At 40.1% G+C, this 21361-nt stretch overlaps 2 protein-coding genes across 2 annotated transcripts in view; both read left to right on the top strand.

Moving 5' to 3' along the window:
* The window catches only part of nisch (nischarin), a 28070-nt gene extending 24452 nt beyond the window's left edge, over window positions 1-3618 (top strand). Inside the window, exons 20-21 of the mRNA XM_058373802.1 lie at window positions 77-238; window positions 1325-3618. Coding sequence (XP_058229785.1) covers window positions 77-238; window positions 1325-1938 — 776 coding nt within the window. The 3' untranslated portion in view covers window positions 1939-3618. The remainder of the gene's footprint in view (window positions 1-76; window positions 239-1324) is intronic.
* Window positions 3619-10202: 6584 nt separating this feature from the next.
* stab1 (stabilin 1) overlaps window positions 10203-21361 on the top strand; it is a 76167-nt gene continuing 65008 nt past the window's right edge. Inside the window, exons 1-13 of the mRNA XM_058373801.1 lie at window positions 10203-10488; window positions 10677-10804; window positions 11700-11815; window positions 11916-12001; window positions 12846-12915; window positions 13101-13196; window positions 15531-15641; window positions 16624-16814; window positions 16976-17106; window positions 17574-17701; window positions 17828-17898; window positions 19465-19611; window positions 19698-19832. Of these exons, the coding sequence (XP_058229784.1) occupies window positions 10432-10488; window positions 10677-10804; window positions 11700-11815; window positions 11916-12001; window positions 12846-12915; window positions 13101-13196; window positions 15531-15641; window positions 16624-16814; window positions 16976-17106; window positions 17574-17701; window positions 17828-17898; window positions 19465-19611; window positions 19698-19832 (1467 nt within the window). The 5' untranslated portion in view covers window positions 10203-10431. The remainder of the gene's footprint in view (window positions 10489-10676; window positions 10805-11699; window positions 11816-11915; window positions 12002-12845; window positions 12916-13100; window positions 13197-15530; window positions 15642-16623; window positions 16815-16975; window positions 17107-17573; window positions 17702-17827; window positions 17899-19464; window positions 19612-19697; window positions 19833-21361) is intronic.

Here is a 21361-nt window from a genome sequence, read left to right as displayed (position 1 = left end):
AAAAAGGTGAAACCTGACATTAAACGTTTTTCTTTTTTTTCAGTTAATTTTCATTATCCTGTATTTCTCTATAAAGGTCCCTCTCCAGAGCACATCATCTCATGCCTGACCAGAGACAGCTACAGCACACACCACTTTCTCCAGCAGCTGATGAGTGTGTTGTCTTTACTGGAGACGGCACCCTCCCCAGAGCCCTCAGACCAAGACTTCTACACACAGTTTGGCAAGAAGAGCACAGGTAGAAATTTGGTCAACCCTGTATCAATTCTCACTGTGGTGTTCTTTATGAAATTAGTGCCTTGAATTCAAGTAACATACACCCATCAGGCATAACATTATGAGCACTGAGAGGTGAAGTGAATAGGACTGATGATCTCCTCATCATGGCACCTGTTAGTGGGTGGGATATATCAGGCAGCAAGTGAACATTTTGTCCTCAAAGCTGATGTGTTAGAAGCAGGAAAAATGGGCAAGTGTAAGGATTTGAGCGAGTTTGACAAAGGAACAAATTGTGATGGCTAGACCACTGGATCAGAGCATCTCCAAAACTGCAGCTCTTGTGGGGTGTTCCCGGTCTGCAGCGGTCAGTATCTATCAAAAGTGGTCCAAGGAAGGAACAGTGGTGAACCGGCGTCAGGGTCATGGGTGGCCAAGGCTCATTGATGCACGTGGGGAGAGATGGCTGGCCCGTGTGATCCGATCTGATCCGGTTCTGATAGAAAGGTGTCAGAATACACAGTGCATGACGGGTCAGGGCGTTGTGGAATAAAAAAACAATTCAGTCCGTCTCAGCACCAACACCCCCACAGACACAACCTGAAGTAAGCAATCAAAAGCAATGACCCGAAGGAACCTCACTCTCGACCTTGTCCAGAAGCCCTAATGCTGAAAAAGCGAGAGCGCAGTGAAATCAGAAAGTAAAGCTGAAGCAGACATCCTAAAGGAGTTTAAATGTACAGCGGTCATGCTAATTTTGTGCCTGTTTATGATCTATATTGTGCTTGGCTTGTTTGCATTATCCTAACTTTACTTTGGCTCTGATGTGATGTGATGTGATGACGCAGCCAGAAAGTCATTTCTTTTTAACCAGAGTTGGCAATTTACAGCAGCAGGAAACGTAGCAGCTGTTACCAAAGCAATGTCAGTCAAGCAACCCAATAAATACAGAAATAAATGTAAATGAAGCAAAGCTACATGAAGTGGTATCTACCAATGAGAGTGAGAGTCGAGAAACTTTATTTCGATGTGACATTTTTTTTTTTGTTCATGTCCAGTAAGCACCACATGGACTGAAATATTTTTTTTTGTCTTTCATCCAAAACAGGCAAAATGGAAAACTACGAACTGGTGCACTCAAGCCGGGTGAAGTTTATCTACCCGAGTGAGGAGGAGATCGGTGATTTGACCTTCATTGCAGCAGAGAGGAAGGGCCCTCAGGGACCTCCGCACTCGTTTAACGTTCTCTTCTACGCCCTGGTGTTCCAGGTGCAGAGCAGTCCGGGTGCGAGGACCGAGCTACAGCCGAAAAGCCTCGTTCTGAGTAGCACACATGTCTTCCTATTAGACGAGGACTACATCAGCTACCCGTTGCCCCAGTTCGCCAAAGAGCCACCTCAGAGGGACAAATACAGACTCACGGATGCCCGCAGGATACGAGACCTGGACCGCGTGCTCATGGGATATCAGCCGTACCCCCAGGCGCTCACGATGGTCTTTGATGATGTGCCTGGACCTGATCTACTGTGCCATCTCACAATGGACCATTTCTCAGATGAGAAGGAGCGGAAACGGATGCAAGGTGGTGATGGAGCTGGGAGCGAAGTGCAGTGGTGTATTTTTGTGCCAGGTGCAGACAGCAGGGAGAGACTGATCTCACTCCTGGCTCGCCAGTGGGAAACGCTGTGCAGCCGGGAACTTCCGCTGGAGCTCACGGGCTAACGGAGGCTGAAAGGTAACAGATCTAGGAAGACCGTGCTTTAAAAAGTGACTCGGCTCAGTCTTAGCTTCAGTTTTAGTCTCAGCTTTAGTTTTCTTTCTGAAGTCTTCAGGCCAGGTTTGGGCATTATGAATTATAAATGGTGATGATGACACAGTATTGGTCAACTGAGATTTTTATGCAAAATTTATGCACAAAGGAGATACCACTTCCTTACAAATAAACAGCAATAAATAAACAAATAAACTAACATCAGTTCAGCTACTTACATTTGACAATTCAGTGCTCTCTGTTATTGATTTATCGGTAGTTTATTTACAGCAGCATTACTAATGTCCAAATCTTTTGTGCACAGATACAAATTCTGTTTTATTCCAAATACCGGAGACGTAATGACTGTATCATTCATAGGACCCGCTTAATCAGACCACTGATAAGGAATTTTGGCAGACATTGCATTTCGGATGTCCTTCAGTGTCCACACACGTCATCCCTTTTTAGCGTACGGGTCGGTCGTTATGCTAACCCGAGGATGAACTCCGAGCTAGATTTTCTGGTTCTTAGTGCTGCTAGTTAACGTTACACTAAACAACATATTTAGATATTTAAGGCCTTAAAGGTGCAGGAGTTGATTTTTAATTTTTTTTTTTTCCCTATTCTGTACTCAAGATATGTAGAACATTTAGTTCATCAGTTAAACCATGGCTTTAGCAAAAGTTTATTAATTTGCTGAGAAAACATGTTTGGAGAACTGATTTTTAATAAACACTATAATCGGTCACTGAGACCTTGGGGGGGCGGAGCTTTGTGAACATGAATGGGGAGGGGGAAAGATTCATTTTATCTAGTGACTTCCAAGTTAGAGGCTAGCGGTGGTTAGCCAGATAAAACTAAAACAACTACCTAAAATGAAAATTCTGTTAACTAATATTAAGCACGGAGCAATTTCTGTCCCTCTGTGTTTATTTTTTTAATAATATACTCCATGCAGAACTCCTTTAAATCAGTCGTGTAAGTATGGTCTTCTTAATTGTTGAGATGTTTTATGAACAGCCATTAACCCTACCTATACTTTTAGCTTATTTTTGCTACAAAAATGAATCTTTTTTTTTTTTTTAACGAATACTATTTCATCGCCCAGCTCTGCTCTTTATGAGACCTGTGATAAGGACAGTGTAGTTAACAGTTAACAAATGATCATATCGATAACCACTGTGTTGCTGGTGTAGTACTGGAGTCACGGCAGCTAAAAGTCTTTCATAGTGATTAAGGTGCAACTATTAAAGAAAGCCTTCTGGTTCCTAAAGATTACGAGAGAAGAGTCCAGATGCTCTGAATCCGTTTACTAGACCTGCAAATTAAACGAAAGCAGAAAACCTTCAAAGGGAAAACTAAAGCTAATAAAAAAACTGGAGCTAAAACGTTGCTGCTTCTTATCATCATGTAGGACAAAGGAAGGAAAGAAAAATCCTCCCAGCTTACACACACACACACACACATACACATATTCTAACATTCTTACTGAACTCTTTCGACACAAAGCATCCTGGGAAGTTATGTGTAGATTCCACACGAGTGTAATATTTTCTTTTTCTTCTCCTGGCTTCAACCTTCTCTCTTTGCTCCTATCCTATTTATCTGCTGCTGTGTACAATCTACCCGATGTAAATAACCGAAAAGAATTATTATGTGTTATTAAATGTTGTATTTTATTAGAAGTGGCATAAAATATGTCAGCTGGTTTTTAATTATCGAATGGTTTCATACGTTTATGTTTTTAAAGTATTTTGGCTTATCGAGCAGTTATTTTGGACTGTACAGGTTCTATGTTGTAGTTTTACTCGAATAGAAATGTTTACAGGATGCCATGCTTCAGTGGATTTTTGATTTTATGCCATTTGCCTTGGACATTAGGAACCCAGCATGCACTTTTGGATTATTATTATTACTTTTTTTTTTCTTTTTTTTTTTTTGATAAATAAATGTGTTACATGCAAAATGTCTCTTCTGTGTGAATGCTTGATTTTTTTCAGACATGCCATTGCCATTTATTTAGCTGCATAGTTGTACAGTCCCTCCAGGAGTTTTTTTTTTTTTGTTGTTTTTTTTTTTTTGTGATTGTTGCCTTATTTTTGCCAGATTTTTCTTTTTCAAAATATTTGATGACGCTACGGGAATTTATTTATTTATTTTTTCCAGAAATCTGCTTGAATTGGCAAAAATTGCAAGTACAGGGTTCCTCTTTTAAACTCGTACACCGATCAGGCATAACATTATGACCATATTGTGTTGGTCCCCCTTTTGCTGCCAAAACGGCCCTGACCCGTCATGCACTGTGTATTCTGACACCTTTCTATCAGAACCAGCATTAACTTCTTCAGCAATTTGAGCAACAGTAGCTCGTCTGTTGGATCGGATCACACGGGTCAGCCTTCGCTCCCCACGTGCATCAGTGAGGCTTGGCCGTCCATGACCCTGTCACCGGTTCACCATGGTTCCTTCCTTGGAACTTTTGATAGATACTGACCACTGCAGACCGGGAACACCCCACAATAGCTGCAGTTTTGGAGATCTGATCCAATATAATTTAGCCCCTGTCAAACTCGCTCAAATCCTTACTCTTGCCCATTTCTCCTGCTTCTAACACATCAACTTTGAGGACAAAATGTTCACTTGCTGCCTAATATATCCCACCCACTAACAGGTGCCATGATGAGGAGATCATCAGTGTTATTCACGTCACCTGTCAGTGGTCATAATGTTATGCCTGATCAGTGTATTATTAAATGGCCATTGATGTAGGTGCACCTAATAAACACATCTGAATTCAGTTAAAGATTCAGTATAAGATTTCCATATTAAATGAGAAATCTGGAAAACCATATAGGCAGCACACTGCTCTCATGTTAATCAGATTCTAACTGATTATATCAAAGTAATATTGATGGTCTGTTAAAAGCACAGGGTTATTATTTTCAAGTTTAATCATTCAGGATATAAATTTTTATTTCACCTGTGATTACAGTAAATGAATTTCAGAGGTATTGAAAAAGCAGCTGCTCAAAGACCTTCATTTTTCTCCCTTCAATTAATTAAAATAAAGTGGCATAATTAGAGATGTAAATTTCAATCTGTAGATTTTCTCTCGCTGCTCAGGCAAAGCACATGGGTCCAGTCGACCTGATGGTGGCGCTACTGCACAACATTGTACTTTTAGCTAATATCTTGAGAAACCCTGAGGGTCGCTGATTCCTTGGCTACTTCTACAGCGATTTGTATCGTAAATCATCTTCCGATCATTTAACTCTGTCCATTTAGATATTGAGATACTTCGTGCTATGCCTACATCTTACATGTGTCTGAACCTTAATAATTATCCAAAACATATTAATATTTGTAAGCATTTGTAAATTTGACGCCATATGCTAGCATAAACCGATCAGGCATAACATTATGTGCAGTGAGAGGTGAAGTGAATAAGACTGATGATCTCCTCATCATGGCACCTGTTAGTGGGTGGGATATATTAGGCAGCAAGTGAAAATTTTGTCCTCAAAGTTGATGTGTTAGAAGCAGGAAGAATGGACAAGTGTAAGGATTTGAGCGAGTTTGACAAAGGGCCAGATTGTGATGGCTAGACGACTGGATTAGAGCATCTCCAAAACTGCAGCTCTTGTGGGGTGTTCCCGGTCTGCAGCGGTCAGTATCTATCAAAAGTGTTCCAAGGAAGGAACAGTGGTGACAGAGTCAAGGGCAGCCAAGGTTCATTGATGCACATGGGGAGTAAAAACCGTGTGATCCGATCCAACAGACGAGCTACTGTTGCTCACAGGCTGGTTCTGATAGAAAGGTGTCAGAATACACAGTGCATGACGGGTCAGGGCTGTTTTGGCATCAAAAGGGGGACCAACACAGTATTAGGCAGGTGGTCATAATGTTATGCCTGATCGGTGTAAATTATGGTAAGTATTTCTACGTTTAACTGGTATACCGTATCATTTTGCTAATCTGTAGGTGAATTTTTTGATCTACTTGCCATCAATCATTCAGCTTTCAGGAGGATAGGGTTAACGCTTGAGCGATCATCATGAAACTGCTGCATAAAAAAAAAAAAGCATAAAACGTACCTTTCTGACTGATTTTGCATAAAATCCGAACCTGACAGAATGTTCAAATCGCTCATCAAGGCCTGAAGCGCAACGATTATCCAAAAAAAAAAAACATGGTGAGATTTACTGTATAAACCACAAGCCAATCAATTCTAGTGAGACAGAGCTTTGTGTACTGAAATTGCTGTAGGTTGCAGGAATATTTGCATAGATTTGCACAAAACCTGAAAGGCCACTGTAGTACAGGGCTCTCGGATAAACTGACGGTTTGAGAAAGAGTTTACACCAACAAAAAATGATCCAGTTCTGCTCTGTGGTCAGAAACTGACGTGTTTGGAACATAGAAGTGGAGGTCACAGTCTCTGAGCGCTAACAAGGTAAAAATCTACTGTGGTAAAATTGCTAGAACTCTAATAGAGTCTTTCTACATGAAACTACCAAAATTGCCCTGCTTGTAAAATATGTGTGTGTGCCGCACAGATTGCAGTCTATCATTTTGCAATAATGCCCTTAGTTTCAGCATGCTTTCTGTCCCCAGAATCATGACTGTCAGCACTATTAGATCCTCCTTTTCCATACAGCAGAGCTGGGGTGGGGGGGGCGCGGCCGGACATATCGAAGCATAAAGACAGCACAAAACTGTATACACAATCAAAATGTATGTTGAAATGTTTAAGGATTCAAGCTTAATTATACTGTATTTCACATCTACTCAGTATCTCCCACAAATATCTACAAAAACGATGGGATTAGAAAAGATGTCCGAATGCACACCAAGAAGCAGAGAGCCGGACAATGTATTAACGGGACTCATCCTGTGCTCTTGAACTTGGAATGAATTTTTTTTACACAAATGTACAAATTTACCAGAGGTGCTGGGCATTGTGTTCCTTTTAACCTCATGACATCCTGTTATTCCAGGGAAGGCAGGGTTCACTGTGGTAAAGGTCAAAGCACAGAGAAATGGTCAACCCTGTCACTGCACAAATATTTTTGTTGCCACTCCACAAATCTTTACGATTAAACCTGTGCCTTTCAATTTCAGGAAAGTTTTGTTTTTCTTCTTTAATAGTCATGGTCATGTGATGGTGTCTGGGGGAAGCTTATATTGCTGAATCATGCTAGGGTTCGATAAAACATTCAATCGGCATGATGTGAATGAGGGATTTTTGGTCATGAATGAATAAGATTAAATGAAGGATTCTCTGTCGGGTTTTTTAAAGTTGGGTCCGCGATTTTTTTTAATTTAGTTTTTGATTAATGCTAAAGTGTTGTGCTAACGGAGTTTGTTGTATGAGTCAAATAAAAAAAACAACAGTATATTGCATGTGTAGTTGGAAATGTAAAAAGTACCTTAAAGCCTTTAAACCTTTGTGACACCAATTAGGAAATGATGTGAAGTCTTACTGCTACCACCATGAAGGCGATTCATTTCCTATAAGAACATGCCTTGCAGTGATTTATTCCTCTTATAACCCAGCAATTTGCGATATTTCATCCTTTTTCTTGTGGAACATGAGGTAAACAATTTCCCGTTCAGCTATAAACACTCATTCCCTCATCTACCTTGAAATGTTCCTACAAAATGTTCAGCAAAATGTCCTCAAAGTGGATGAGTTAGAAGCAGGAAAAATGGGCAAGCGTAATGATTTCAGCGAGTTTGACAAAGGGCCAAATTATGACGGCTAAGACTGGAGCGTCTCCAAAACTGCAGCTCTTGTGGGGTGTTCCCGGTCTGCAGTGGTCAGTATCTATCAAAAGTCCTGTAAGTTGCAAGGTGGGGCTCATGAAGGGTCAAAAGGGGGACCAACACAATATTAAGCAGGTGACCGGTGTATGTTTTTTAAGCTTAGGTGGCATGTCCACTATACTTAGTACTGAATGATTAAACAAAGCTAAATGGCAAAGCTGTGGAAAAAAAATTGGCAAATAATTACTGTACCATAATATTACAAGAATAAATAAGTAACTTTCCAAAATTTCCAAATACATCTCATAATAGTGAACTTGTGAACTGGCCTACTTTGGCTGATGACAGCACATTTCTTACTTGAAGAGTGTTCTGTTCAAACTGGGAGCAAAACAATGTCAGGAAAGGAAAGTATTATTATGATTACACAGCACTGGTGTATAGTGCCAAGCCTGTTTTTTTTCTGTGTGTGTGTGTGTGTGTGTGTGTTGGGTTTTTTCCCCCCTAACCAAATCACATATTTGTGGTGCTTTTCTGCTGATCAAGCAATTTACATACCTATTTTATTCCCTGTTTGCTTAATAACTCTGCCTCTTTACTTTTTGATCAGGTATAATATTCTATGAAGGTTCAGCTGCTTACGACTTTAGATGTTTCCATACGTTCGTTTATTCATTCAGACCTACCCTGTAAACATTTCGCTGTAAATTTTGCATTACTGATTTTCCAGCCACTTTCTGTACACTGTTTTTACAGCACTGCTACTCAACGTCAATCAATATTGTGTTGTAATTTTTAAATACAGTATCCTACTGTACCATCATGTCATTCTACAGCAGTGAAGCGTATTGTTTACACTGTATTCTTACAGTAATATTGTAATTACTGATTTTCATACTGTAAATATAGACTGAGTTACTAGTCATTATAGAATTAAAATTTTTTTTAAATTTTATATCGACACTAATGGCAATGGGAAATGGAAAAAACATTCTTTTAAAAAATTGCCTTTGTTAGTGTTTTTGCCGGACCTAGAAACTTCTAGAACTGCCCCGGAAATCAATCCCAGACTGTCGTGTATATAATATGAAACTTTATTACGGATAAAGCAGGCTTTAAACCAAACAGGCATAATATTATGACCACCCACCTGATATTGTGTTGGTCTCACTTTTGCTGCCAGAACCAGCATTAACTTCTTCAGCAATTTGAGCAACAGTAGCTCGTCTGTTGGATCGGATCACACGGGCCAGCCTTCACTCCCCACGTGCATCAATGAGTCTTGGCCGCCCATGACCCTATCTTCGGTTCACCACTGTTCCTTCCTTGGACCACTTTTGATAGATACTGACCACTGCAGACCGGGAACACCCCACAAGAGCTGCATCACAATTTGGACCTTGTCAAACTCGCTCAAAACCTTACGCTTGTCCATGTTTCCTGCTTCTAACACATCATCTTTGAGGACAAAATGTTCACTTGCTGCCTAATATATCCAGATTTGAAAAGCATTAATGAGAAAGTAGTTTCGGTATATAATGTTAATGACAAAAATGTATTAAAATGTAAATAAATAAATAAATTAGTTAATTAAAAGAATGAAATAAAAATCACCTTCATGGGAATTTCCACAGATTTTTAGTTGGATTCAGGGCTCAGGCTAGGTCATGGTTAAGCCATTATGTTGTTGATTTGGATGTATGCTCTTTCATTGTCATGAAATTCCCTGTATTGTTATCATGATATTTTTGCTTACCGTCACACAGCTATTCATGAGTTCGGACAACTTGATAGATGGTTGAAGAAAAGCAGCCCTGAAGCATGATGCTACCACCACCATGCTGTATGTATGGTGTTTTTTGTGCTGTTCTTTACTTTGCACCAAACATAACTTTTGGAATTTTTGGAATTAGTTCCTGATTTGGTTGACCCTAATCGGTCTGATTACCCAGACACTGGAGGTATACGTACTTGCATGATATTCCTTCAGCTGCTTTAACGTTTCACGAGGTCTCTTAGCAGTCTCCCTGGTAAGGTTGCATCTGGTATTTTTATACATTTTGGAGTCACCTCCTGTTCTGTCTGATGCCCTGAAGTGTTTCAGGTTGTTTTTCCACTTAATTCCTCTTACAAATTTACATTGAGAGTTTTGACATGATTGATAGCTAGACTTTTATATCCATTGTACATATATTTTCTCTACAAATTCACCCGATATAAGTGATATGTGATTGCTAATTTCCCTGGCTTTCAAAAGATTACGAATTAAACGACAGGTAGAATCGATATAAAGATATATCGCTAGACACCTTTGAACAATGATTTGGATAACTGTCACTGGGAGTTGGTGTTTTGTGGAACCTCGCTCAGCAGTCAGCTGACAAGTACGGATTTCCTAACAGACATGGCCGAGGAAATCCGTCCATTTTCCTGTCAGGAAGAGATCGTTTACTCTCTTTCGAAACGGTGCGTGGTCAGTTAGAGAACCTCCCTTGCTCACCAGGAACAGACTGACACCTTATTCTACCAAAAGCAAGAAGAACACTAAAGGACTTGGTGGACATGAAAGAGTGAAACGTCTCCATCCTGCTTCATATCTCATGGTTTAAGGGAGGTTCGGGTGGATTTTTTTCCATACATGCTTATCTTGGAGGATTTTAGGAGTGCCCAAGTGTCCTTGATCTCAGAAAGCAGCCATGCGTTATCTTTTCATTTTAGGATTCATAGTGCTTTTACGTAGTTTACAAATCGAGGTAAGTCGGTTTTGAAATTCTATGTATAGTTTAGTATATAAAGTTTAGGACTCTTTGCAGTTTCTAAGAAAACATGTAGCCAGATATTTCCCCTTTTAAGTCTCACTCTAGCCTCAGATCTTATTCACTAGGTAGTTTTTTAGTGCACGGCATGTTTCCATGATCTGATTTCTTGACTTTGGTTTAAGGCTACCTCGAGTCGCTGCGATGAGCCACGCACTGTCCGCTACTCCACTTTGTGCACGTCCTGCGCTGCTGCACCTGCTATCCTCTGCCCACAAGACTTTAAGAGAACTTCTACTGATGTTGAATGCCGGTAAATGACAACGTCTCGTTCAGCTTGTACCAAAAGTTTTGCTCCAACACTACCAGCTGTACTAAGAAACCCTGATTATCAAAGACGCATCATAACCGCGTGAATGCAAAGCATTGATTTTAAAATACAATACGAATGAACAGTTCACTGTTAAGGAAAATGAAAACCCTCTTCCTGTACGTGCAATTTGCTTCGTCACTGTACAGTTTGTTACTACTCTGTATTGTTGTGTGGCTAATTTTGCTTAAAAAGTTTAGCAGAAGTGAGTGCAAGCTGCATGCCTACATCATTACACACTCACCTCCAACTGCAATAAATTGTACAGTTATTAAATAGACTTGTTTATGTGGTTCCTGACACTGTACGGCACGCAGATATCTGTAAAAAAAAAAAAAACAGTCATTGCTGAGCTAAAAACAGTAATAAAGTTGAAGCTGGATCACTGTGGGTTTGCCATCAAACAGAGAAAAAGAGGGAGGAGGTGGAACTGTGGGAAACGTTCGTCCAGGTGATATAAAAATAATATTTAAAAAATACAGATAGAGTGATTTTCTGAAACTGTTTGCTAACAAACTGAGTCAAGGGATGTCTTCCGATGTGAGCGTGCAGTTTGTGCAATCTTCGCTTGTTTTGAATATAGCCAGATTCATCTCGTATTTCCTTTTTTAAAGATTACAATGAAACTAATATAAGCCTGTCAATACACATTGTAGATAATGATCAGACAACAGATTTAGCTCGAGCAGGTGTAAAAGCATCTGAAGATTTTGCATTCAAAATACTTTCATTTGACAAGACAGCATATTTTCCACTGAGTATGTCGGATTAGGATCTGAGAAATTTCCCTCTGTCTTGTGTCCATCTAGTTAGAGTGCGTTGTGTCTTGATTTCTCAGCTACCAGGTGCAAATTGGCATCCGCATGCTGGAGCTGCCTGGCTGCTCACGCTCCTGTGAGAAAGTCACTACCGTCAAGCGATGCTGTCCCGGCTTCTACGGGTCTCTGTGTTCACGTGAGTTTGATAACTGTGGATCGAATTCTGCTTTAGATATTGTCTACATTGCTCCTATTGCTGCTATAGACTGTATTAAGGTGATGGTTTGTCTGTTCAGCGTGTCCTAGCGTCTCAGGGAAAGTGTGTAACTGGCATGGTACCTGCATGGACGGTTTATCAGGGAATGGCACCTGTGTGTGTAAGGTAATGTATAAAATCTTCTTCATACTTGCAGAGCTGAAGATGTTGAGGTTCTCTTTGGGAGTGACGAGGTTGGGCAGGATTAGGAAAGAGTACATCAGAGGGACGGCCCATGTTGGACGTTTGGGGGACAAAGTTAGGGAGGACAGATTAAGATGGTTTGGACATGTTCAGAGGAGGGAGAGTGAGTATATTGGTAGGAGAATGTTGGACGTGGAGCTGCAAGGCAGGAGCCAAAGAGGAGGTATATGGATGTAATAAATGAGGATATGAAGCTAGTGGGTGCAAGTGTTGAGGATACAGAAGATAGGGATAGGTGGAGAGAGATGATTCGCTGTGGAGACCCCTGAAGGGAAAAGCCGAAAGAAGAAGAAGAAAAATAATGATAGTAATAGTAGTGGAATATAACAATAAACTCATATTCATTACATAACTGAATAACTATCGCTGCAGTGTTCTGTGTTTTGCTGTTTTGTCAGTGTTTCCATATCCAGATATGTTTCTGATGTCATTTTATCTGCCATCCACACAATATGACAATATCAGGAATTGGTTGTAAAAAGATAGCAAGAATAAACACTATGTTATGAGGTTAAATGTGTTACTGAAGTGAAATCTTTGTGAAAACGCAAATTGGATCGATGTTTTTCACTGACTGTGATGCTGAATAATTAACATAGGATCAATTCGCTGTGTAGAATTCTCCTTGATGAATGTCCTTGGCAGTGCTCTCTATCTACAGACGCCTGTATCTCTCTTCTTTCTCGACAAGTAAAGAGCTTTGCAGGTTCCCTTGTGCTATGTGTTGTACAGTACAGGCCATGTGTGTGACTGTGTGTATTTGCAGGAGGGCTACACTGGGTTCGCATGTCAAAAATGCTCAGATGAGAAGACCTACGGTGAGCGCTGCAGCTCAGGTCTGTGACACTTTTAATCCTAACCTCTTCTTCTTTCTGTTCGATATTCTTGAATATGCATTTATGGTATCTTCAGCTTGAGGCATAAAATGCACCACTTGCACCATCTCGAGAAGTTTCTTTTTTTTTAACCAGTTTTTTTGTATTTTAATGAGAAGGTTAATGAGACATTACCTTTGCTTTAGTGTGCGATTGTGTGCATGGAGAGTGTAATTCGGGTCCAGATGGAGATGGACAGTGTTACTGTCAGCCACCATATTCGGGACCAAAGTGTGACCAAGGTGAGGTTTATGATCACTATATTTCTGTCACAGCTAGTTTGTGGAGAAAATAAACAACAACCCATACGCATACCGAATGTAGAACGCAATCAGTGATGAATTCTCAAATCCTGCATAGAGCCCTTTATAAATGTAACATATTCTCTAAAATCAGTTTTAGCCCAGTGCATATCTACACTGCGAAACATTTTAAGATGTTAAGTCGGAAACAAAAGTTTACCTGCTGCCTTTCGACTTGAAGATAAGCTTTGTTTAAACTCACAAATGCTCAAGATTACTCTCCGTTTCTTATTTTAAAACTTGTGTTCAATATCCAAAGTTTGTCATAACTTAATTATTATGGCGTATAATCAAATGACAAAAACCTTGTAGCAATCCAACATCAAAATAGCAATTAAAGTCAAATGGTAATTTACTGCAGTTTCAGCTTGCAAAAGTTCAAAAGGAGATAAATATGTATGCAAGGCATGATAATTTGTTGTAATGTGTCATGCTTACTATTATGCAGTTAACTGACAATGATCAGAGGCACGTTTAGGACCGAGCTGGAGGACCAGGAAAACAGGAAGCAGAACAGGAAGCAAAGCAAAGGAAAACAGAATGTACAGTGAAAACCTGGGGTCATCGTTGAGAGGCAGCATATGCAAAGACTATACTATATTTGTCATATATATTTGTTTTGGAAATATGTTAACAAATTTAGCTGAATATTGTCAACATACTAGGTTTAGATCTTGACACTTGACATAGATTAAGGGGTCTATCTATCTATCTATCTATCTATCTATCTATCTATCTATCTATCTATCTATCTATCTATCTATCTATCTATCTATCTATCTATCTATCTACACTGCTCAAAAACTTAAAGGAACACTTTTCAGATCTCAGTGGGGAAAAATATCAGGCTGGATATCTATGGATGGTAATGTGTTAGGAATGAAAGGATGCCACATCGTTTGATACTGTAGAAATGAAAATGATGAACCTACAGAAGGCTGAATTCAAAGACTCCCCGAAAATCAAAGTGAATAAAAGATACAGCAGCCTAGTCCATTTTGCTGAAATTTCATAGCAGCAACTCAAAATGGTACTCAGTTATTTGTATGACCCCCCACGTGCCTGTATGCATGCCTGACAACGTCGGGGCACTCTCCAAATGAGACGACGGATGGTGTCATGGGGTATTTCCTCCCAGATCTGGACCAGGTCATCACTGAGCTCCTGGACAGTCTGAGGTCTGCATTGAATGGACCGAAACCCTATTGGATTTAGGTCAGGCGAGCATGAGGGCCATTTAATGGTATCAATTCCTTCATTCTCCAGGAACTGCCTGCATACTCTCGCCACATGAGGCCGGGCATTGTCGTGCACCAGGAGGAGCCCAGGACCCACTGCACCAGTGTAGGGTCTGACAGTGGGTCTAAGGATTTCATCCTGATACCTAATGGCAGTCAGGGTGCTATTGTCTAGCCTGTAGAGGTCTGTGCTTCCCTCCATGGATATGCCTCACTGACCCACAACCAAACCGGTCATGCTGAATGATGTTACAGGCAGCATAACATTCTCCACGGCTTCTCCAGACCCTTTCACATCTGTCACATGTGCTCAGGGTGAATCTGCTCTCATCTGTGAAAAGCACAGGGCACCAGTGGCAGACCTGCCAATTCTGGTGTTCAATGGCAAACTCCAGTCGAGCTCCACAGTGCTGGGCAGTGAGCACAGGGCCCACTAGAGGATCTTGGGCCCTAAGGCCACCCTCAAGAAGTCTGTTTCTGATTGTTTGGTCAGAGACTTTCACTCCAGTGGCCTGCTGGAGGTAATTTTGCACAAAGGAGCAGATACCGGTCCTGCTGATGGGTTAAGGACCTTCTACGGCCCTGTCCAGCTCTGCCAGACTGCCTGTCTCCTGGAATCTCCTCCATGCTCTTGAGACTGTGCTGGGAGACACAGCAAACCTTCTGGCAATGGCACGTATTGATGTGCCATCCTGGAGGAGTTTGACTGCCTGTGAAACCTCTGTAGGGTCAAGGTATCGCCTCATGACACTGACCCTAGCCAAATGCAAAGCTTGTAAAAAAACAGTCAGAAAAGATGAGTAGAGGAAAAAATGTCTCCAACTGTAAACAATTCCTGTTTCAGGGGTCGTCTTATTGTTGCCCATCTAGTGCACCTCTTGTCAATTTCATTAACACCAAAGCAGCTGAAACAACCGCCTCTGATACGTAACTGACCAGATCAATATCCCAGGAATTTAATTCACTTGATCGCTATACTCAGATTATGTGTGTACATGCATGTATAATCATATCTGTTGTTTCTTTCTTTATGTAGTTACATCCTCCTGTTCAGATTGCGGCCCCTACTCATATTGTAAAGGAGAGGGTGCAAGCGCTCAGTGCGAATGCCTTCCGTCATTTTCAAAGGTTGGAAGAAGCTGTGTAGGTGGGTCTCTTTAACAGGATAGACATTTCAGATTGCATGTCATTCGCATAACATACGTAAATGAACCAACTTTCATTTTATAGTTACACTATATGGCTGAATTTTGGCACACCTGGAAATGTCCCTACTTGAAATCGTAAATCTTGACTGGTGCTTTTTTCTAAAAATGCCAATATATATTTTATTTCATAGATTGTGTGGTTGACAAAATATAGCAATGACTAATGTGACCCATTTCTTCTGTATTAGGATTAGAGATCACATTTTTTTAAATATAGTAAGCAATGTACATAATTAAACATAACCTACCATTTTTATACATGTACATACATTTTATACATTTTTCTATATTTTTATTGTCCATTTGCTATTGTTCTTTGGACTCTTAGTCAGTCTGGCATGTTGGTACATTACAATGGAAAAATGTTCTGACTTCTTTAAAGCTTATGATTAAGATTTTAGATTTTTTCCCGCACACTATATGATACTGTGATCACTTAGATTGCTGTTATATTATTGTCCAAATCTGTGCTTACTAGATCCAGCCATTTATAGACAAGGGCAACAGATTTCACACTAGGATGATGTATCTTAGCTTAAAACTGGTATTTGAATAGGGACCTGAAAACTTTACTGATCTATAAATTCATTCTAGATATAAATTATTGGGAACAGCAGGTGAAAGCCAAAAATAGGCATTTTTAGGCATCAGGTAAGTCTACCTGAACTGCAACCCCAGTCAGTAGACCAGGTGATACCATACTTCTTTCTGGTGTTATTAAGGCAATGGAATCTACTAGAAGAAAAAAATATCTCTGTGGCTAGTTTAATCTATATACATGTATATACAGAAAAACCCTAAAAATCTTTTCATAATGAAGCTACATTGAATGGTTTATTATGTTCAACCGATTTTACTGCCTGTTCTACAGACTCGCCGACCCTGATTTCATGACATTGAACCTCTGACCTCCATTTTCAGGTGTTTGCACGAAGAACATTTGCGACATAAATGCAGATTGTTCGTACAAGGGTGCAGGGAAGTTTCAGTGCACATGCAAAACTGGCTTTGAGGGAGATGGCAAAGTCTGCACACCGATCGACTCATGTTCTGACAATAACGGCAGATGTCCGGGATTCTCCACTATCTGTGAAAACACAGGGCCAGGCCAAGTGAGCTTTATATTCATATTCATATTCATATTCATATATTATTCATATTTCTATCAGCACATAATATTCTTATAGATTGCTTTATACGCAATGACGTTGTTATTATTTTGCCTTTTGTTCTGTTAGTTTTCTAATAAAGTTGTGTATGTCTGGTTTGTCAGTCTATATGTGTGTGTAAGAGCGGGATGGAAGGCACAGACCCTCGTGCTGGCTGTAGGCTGAAATCCGCCTGTAAGGAGAACACGTGCCATCGGAGTGCACAGTGTGAAACTGGCCAGGAAGGAATAGCCAGGTCTGCTTTAGATCTTTACTCTCTCCAGTTTAGTGGCATTTCTAATTTTTCCAAATCTCTAATATTGACGAAACCTGAGTATTCAGGTAATGTATTAATACAAAAGTGACTAGAGTTTTGTGTAGCAAATACAGATTCAAAGTATATATATTTTTTTACAGAATGGAAAGTCTCACTTACTTGAGCTCCAGTGGAATATCTGTAGTCTTTAAGCAAAATCTCTGAAGGTGTCACCACTTGCACTAGATCTACTAACCACAGAGTACTAAACCTGTCTGGTATTACATACATTTTTAATGATTTTAGTACATCATCTTGGGTTTGATAATAAACTATAGCCCAGTAAGATTCCAAATTAAAAATTGGGTCTGGTATTGGATTTTGCAGAGTATGGAAAATAACCCAAAAAGAATGAAAAATGATTCAATACATAGTTGTAAGAATCTAAACCACCGTCCTGTTTTTAGATGTGTTTGTAGTCCTGGACAGATCGGCGATGGGTGGCGCTGTTATGGAGATATCATGGAACGTGTTTTGGAACTGGATCGGGAAGGCAGCCAGGCAGGAAACCTCACCGGAAGCATTGCATTGTTTGGTATTGCTGCTGACACTGTGCAGATTGTCTCTTTTCTCCAGAACATATTCACACTGCAGATATTTTTAATCAGACAATGTAATCAGCAAAAAATGTTTTTTTTTTTGTTTGTTTTGTTTTTTTTAGAGAGAGGATGTAATCTCATTCTGAGCAAGCATGGGCCATTTACAGCCTTTATCCCAATGGACACATCACAAGTGAGTGCATGTGTTGATGCATTTGACAACCTTTACATACAACAGTTTTTTGACACTTACCCAATTTTAAGGCCACAGGTTTCTCACAACCCCACCTTCTTTGACCACTTGCCCAGTAATTCCTATAATGACAATTACTAGAAACGGTAGTACTAATTACTCTCAGTAATCTACACTGCACTGCATTACTATAAATGACAGCACAGTGAACAGAATGATAGGCATCGTTCTTATTTAAGTATTAAAACTGATCTTAACAAACCCAGGATAGCTTACACAGTTACAAAGTTGGAGGAAGCCTCTGGCTTCAAACCAGCATCAATTCTTACACTTGCACAAAGTCAGGGATTTTTCCTAGGATCAGAGTCATTATCTGAAACAGAAACAGCTGTGTATGAGACTCGAGGAACAGCTAAACTCTTCTACTAAGGTGAGGTTGTGGAAGACATTTTCAGATCACAGGTCATACACCATGGCAAGTCTGAGCACAGCAACAGGACACAAGGTAGTTATACTGCATGAGCAAAGGTCTCTATTTTGAAGAAGCACAAATAAACAGGCAGTGTTGAGGAGCATAGATGCAGAAGTTGGCCAAGAAAGCCTAATGCAGCAAATGAAAGACACATCCTGCTTATTTCCCTTCGACATCGGAAGACGTCCAGCAGTGCCGTCAGCAAAGAACTGGTGGAAACCAGTGGGACCCAGGTAAACCCATCTACTGTGTGGAGAAGTCTGGCCAGAAGTGGTCTTTGCGGACCAAATACCATACCTTGGATGTGGAAACAAGACTAAGCACCAAAACATAGGAACTGGGGTGCAGAAAAATGGCAGCAGGTGCTCTGGACTGGTGAGTCAAAATTTGAAATATTTGGCTGTAGCAGGAGGCTGGTAGTTCGCCAAAGGGCTGGAGAGCAGTATAATAATGAGAGTGTGCAGGCAACAGTGAAGCATGGTGAAGGTTTTTGGGGCTGCATTTCTGCAAATGGAGTTGGAGATGTGGTCAGGATTAATGGTGTTCTCAGTGCTAAGAAATGCAGGCAGATACTTATCCATCATGCAATACTATCAGGGAAGCATCTGCAGCAGGACAACAAGCTCAAACATACAGCCAATGTCATTAAGAACTATCTTCAGCGTAGAGAAGAACTAGGAATCCTGCAAGAGACGGGACGGCATCATCATCTAATCTGTCTGGGATTATATGTAGAGTCAGAAGGATTTGAGGCAGCCTACATCCACAGAAAGTCTGTGTTTTTAATTCTTCAAGATGTTTGGAACAACCCACCTGCCGAGTTTCTTCAAAAACTGTGTGCAAGTGAACCTAGAAGAATTGATGCGGTTTTGCAGGCAAAGGATGGTCATAGCAAATATTGATTTGATTTGGATTTCTCTTTCGTTTGTTTACTTTCTATTTTGTTAATTGATAAAAATATTTCTATTTTTAAATGCAATTTTACTTTTTCGCACTGGCCTAAAACGTTTGCCCAGGACTGCATATACAATTAATCTCTATATATAATTAAATCATGAATGTGTGTGTGTGTGTTGCTTTGTTTTTGTTTATAGATATCTACTGGCAAAATTAATCAGGCAAGAAGAGCAGAAGCCATCTGCAAACACCACCTCATTCTCGGCCAACGTCTTTACAAAGACTTGGAAGGTCAAGATTTATGGACATATGGAGGCGAACTAATGAGATTTAAACCAAACAAGGTAAAATACCGTTGTAAAATTATTATTTTCCTCTCCATATAATTGTCTATGTCCATTCATAGCGGATTTATATTTTTGTTTTGCAGAAGTTTATTTCAAAAAACGATCCTGATACACTGTTCACGATCATCAAAAGTGACATACCTGCATCCAATGGAATTATTCATATAGTGGACAAAGTGTTTACTTTTGCTACTGTTGACACTTCTGACAGTGCTGAGGTAAGATTATGATTGAAAGTTTCATTTGCACAACCTTACTCAATATGTATTTGATCAGCCAAGACATGCCTGGTGTCAGCTTATTTTTTAGTTTGCCCTGGCGCTAGAAAAATTAGCACTGTGCAAAGTAAGCCATCATGCACTTGCTGTAATCTGTGCTGGATTCTTCAGAAACTAAAGAATAAAGCATGACGAGGAACACTGATATAGAAAAACCATCAACAACGGTTTGATGTAGTCACCGTGCAACTGATTATTTTTAAAATGGTTTATTTCTCTTACACCACACCAATTTGCTAAGTTAACAATTATTATTTATCAAAGAATGACATCATGTTTTTATTCATCGACTCTCATCAGCTCCTGTTTTTCTGTTAAATTTTATTTGTAGGATGGATGTTGTCTCAAAGCAGCTTTCCAGAAATATAAAAATGTCGAATAAAAATGACAAAGTTTAAAATGAAATTTATATTGAACGCTAGCAGTGAGACGATATGAGGAAGAAACCTTGAGAGGAACCAGACTCATCTGGGTGACATCAGATAGTGTGATTATAAAGTATTCATGTAGAGTTGTATAACCAGGAGCTTTTGAGCATCTCATAAATCGGAGTAATTTCTGAGTTCATTACGGATTTAATAATAATTCCTTCCTGCTGAAGCCATCAAATGTTCTACAGTGAGGGAAAAACTGATTTGATCCCCTGCTGATTTTGTACGTTGGTAGGTGTATTTGAACAGTGAGAGGCAGAGTAACAACAAAAAAATCCAGAAAAACACATTTCAGAAAAGTTCTACATTGATTTGCATTTTAATGAGTGAAATAAGTATTTGATCCCCTATCAATCAGAAAGATTTCTGGCTCCCAGGTGTCTTTTATACAGGTAACGAGCTGAGATTACAGTAGGAGCACTCTCGGGGAGTGCTCTTAATCTCAGCTTGTTAACTGTATGAAAGACACCTGTCCAGAGAAGGAAGCAATCAATCAGATTCCAAACTCTCCATCATGGTCAAGACCAAAGAGCTGTCCATGGATGTCAGGGACAAGACTGTAGACCTACACAAGGCTGGAATGAGCTACAAGGCCATCACCAAGCAGCTTGGTGAGAAGGTGACAACAGTTGGTGTGATTATTCCCAAATGGAAGAAACACAAAAGGACTGTCAATCTTCCTCGCTCTGGGGCTCCATGCAAGATCTCACCTCATGGAGTTTCAATGATCATGAGAACGGCGAGGGATCAGCCCAGAATTACACTGGAGGATTTTGTCAATGATCTCAAGGCAGCTGGGACCATAGTCACCAAGAAAACAATTGGTAACACACTACGCCGTGAAAGACTGAAATCCAGTAGCGCCTGCAAGGTCCCCCTGCTAAAGAAAGCACATGTACAGGCTCATCTGAAGTTTGCCAGTGAACATCTGAATGATTCAGAGGAGAACTGGGTGAAAGTGTTGTGGTCAAATGAGACCAAAATCCAGCTCTTTGGCATCAACTCAACTCGCCGTGTTTGGAGGAGGAGGAATGCTGC

The sequence above is a fragment of the Hemibagrus wyckioides genome, linkage group LG21, assembly GCF_019097595.1.
Source record: "Hemibagrus wyckioides isolate EC202008001 linkage group LG21, SWU_Hwy_1.0, whole genome shotgun sequence".
In the NCBI taxonomy this organism is placed as follows: Eukaryota; Metazoa; Chordata; class Actinopteri; order Siluriformes; family Bagridae; genus Hemibagrus; species Hemibagrus wyckioides.
Note: the sequence above shows the minus strand (reverse complement) of the source record. Positions and strands in the feature narration are given on the sequence as shown.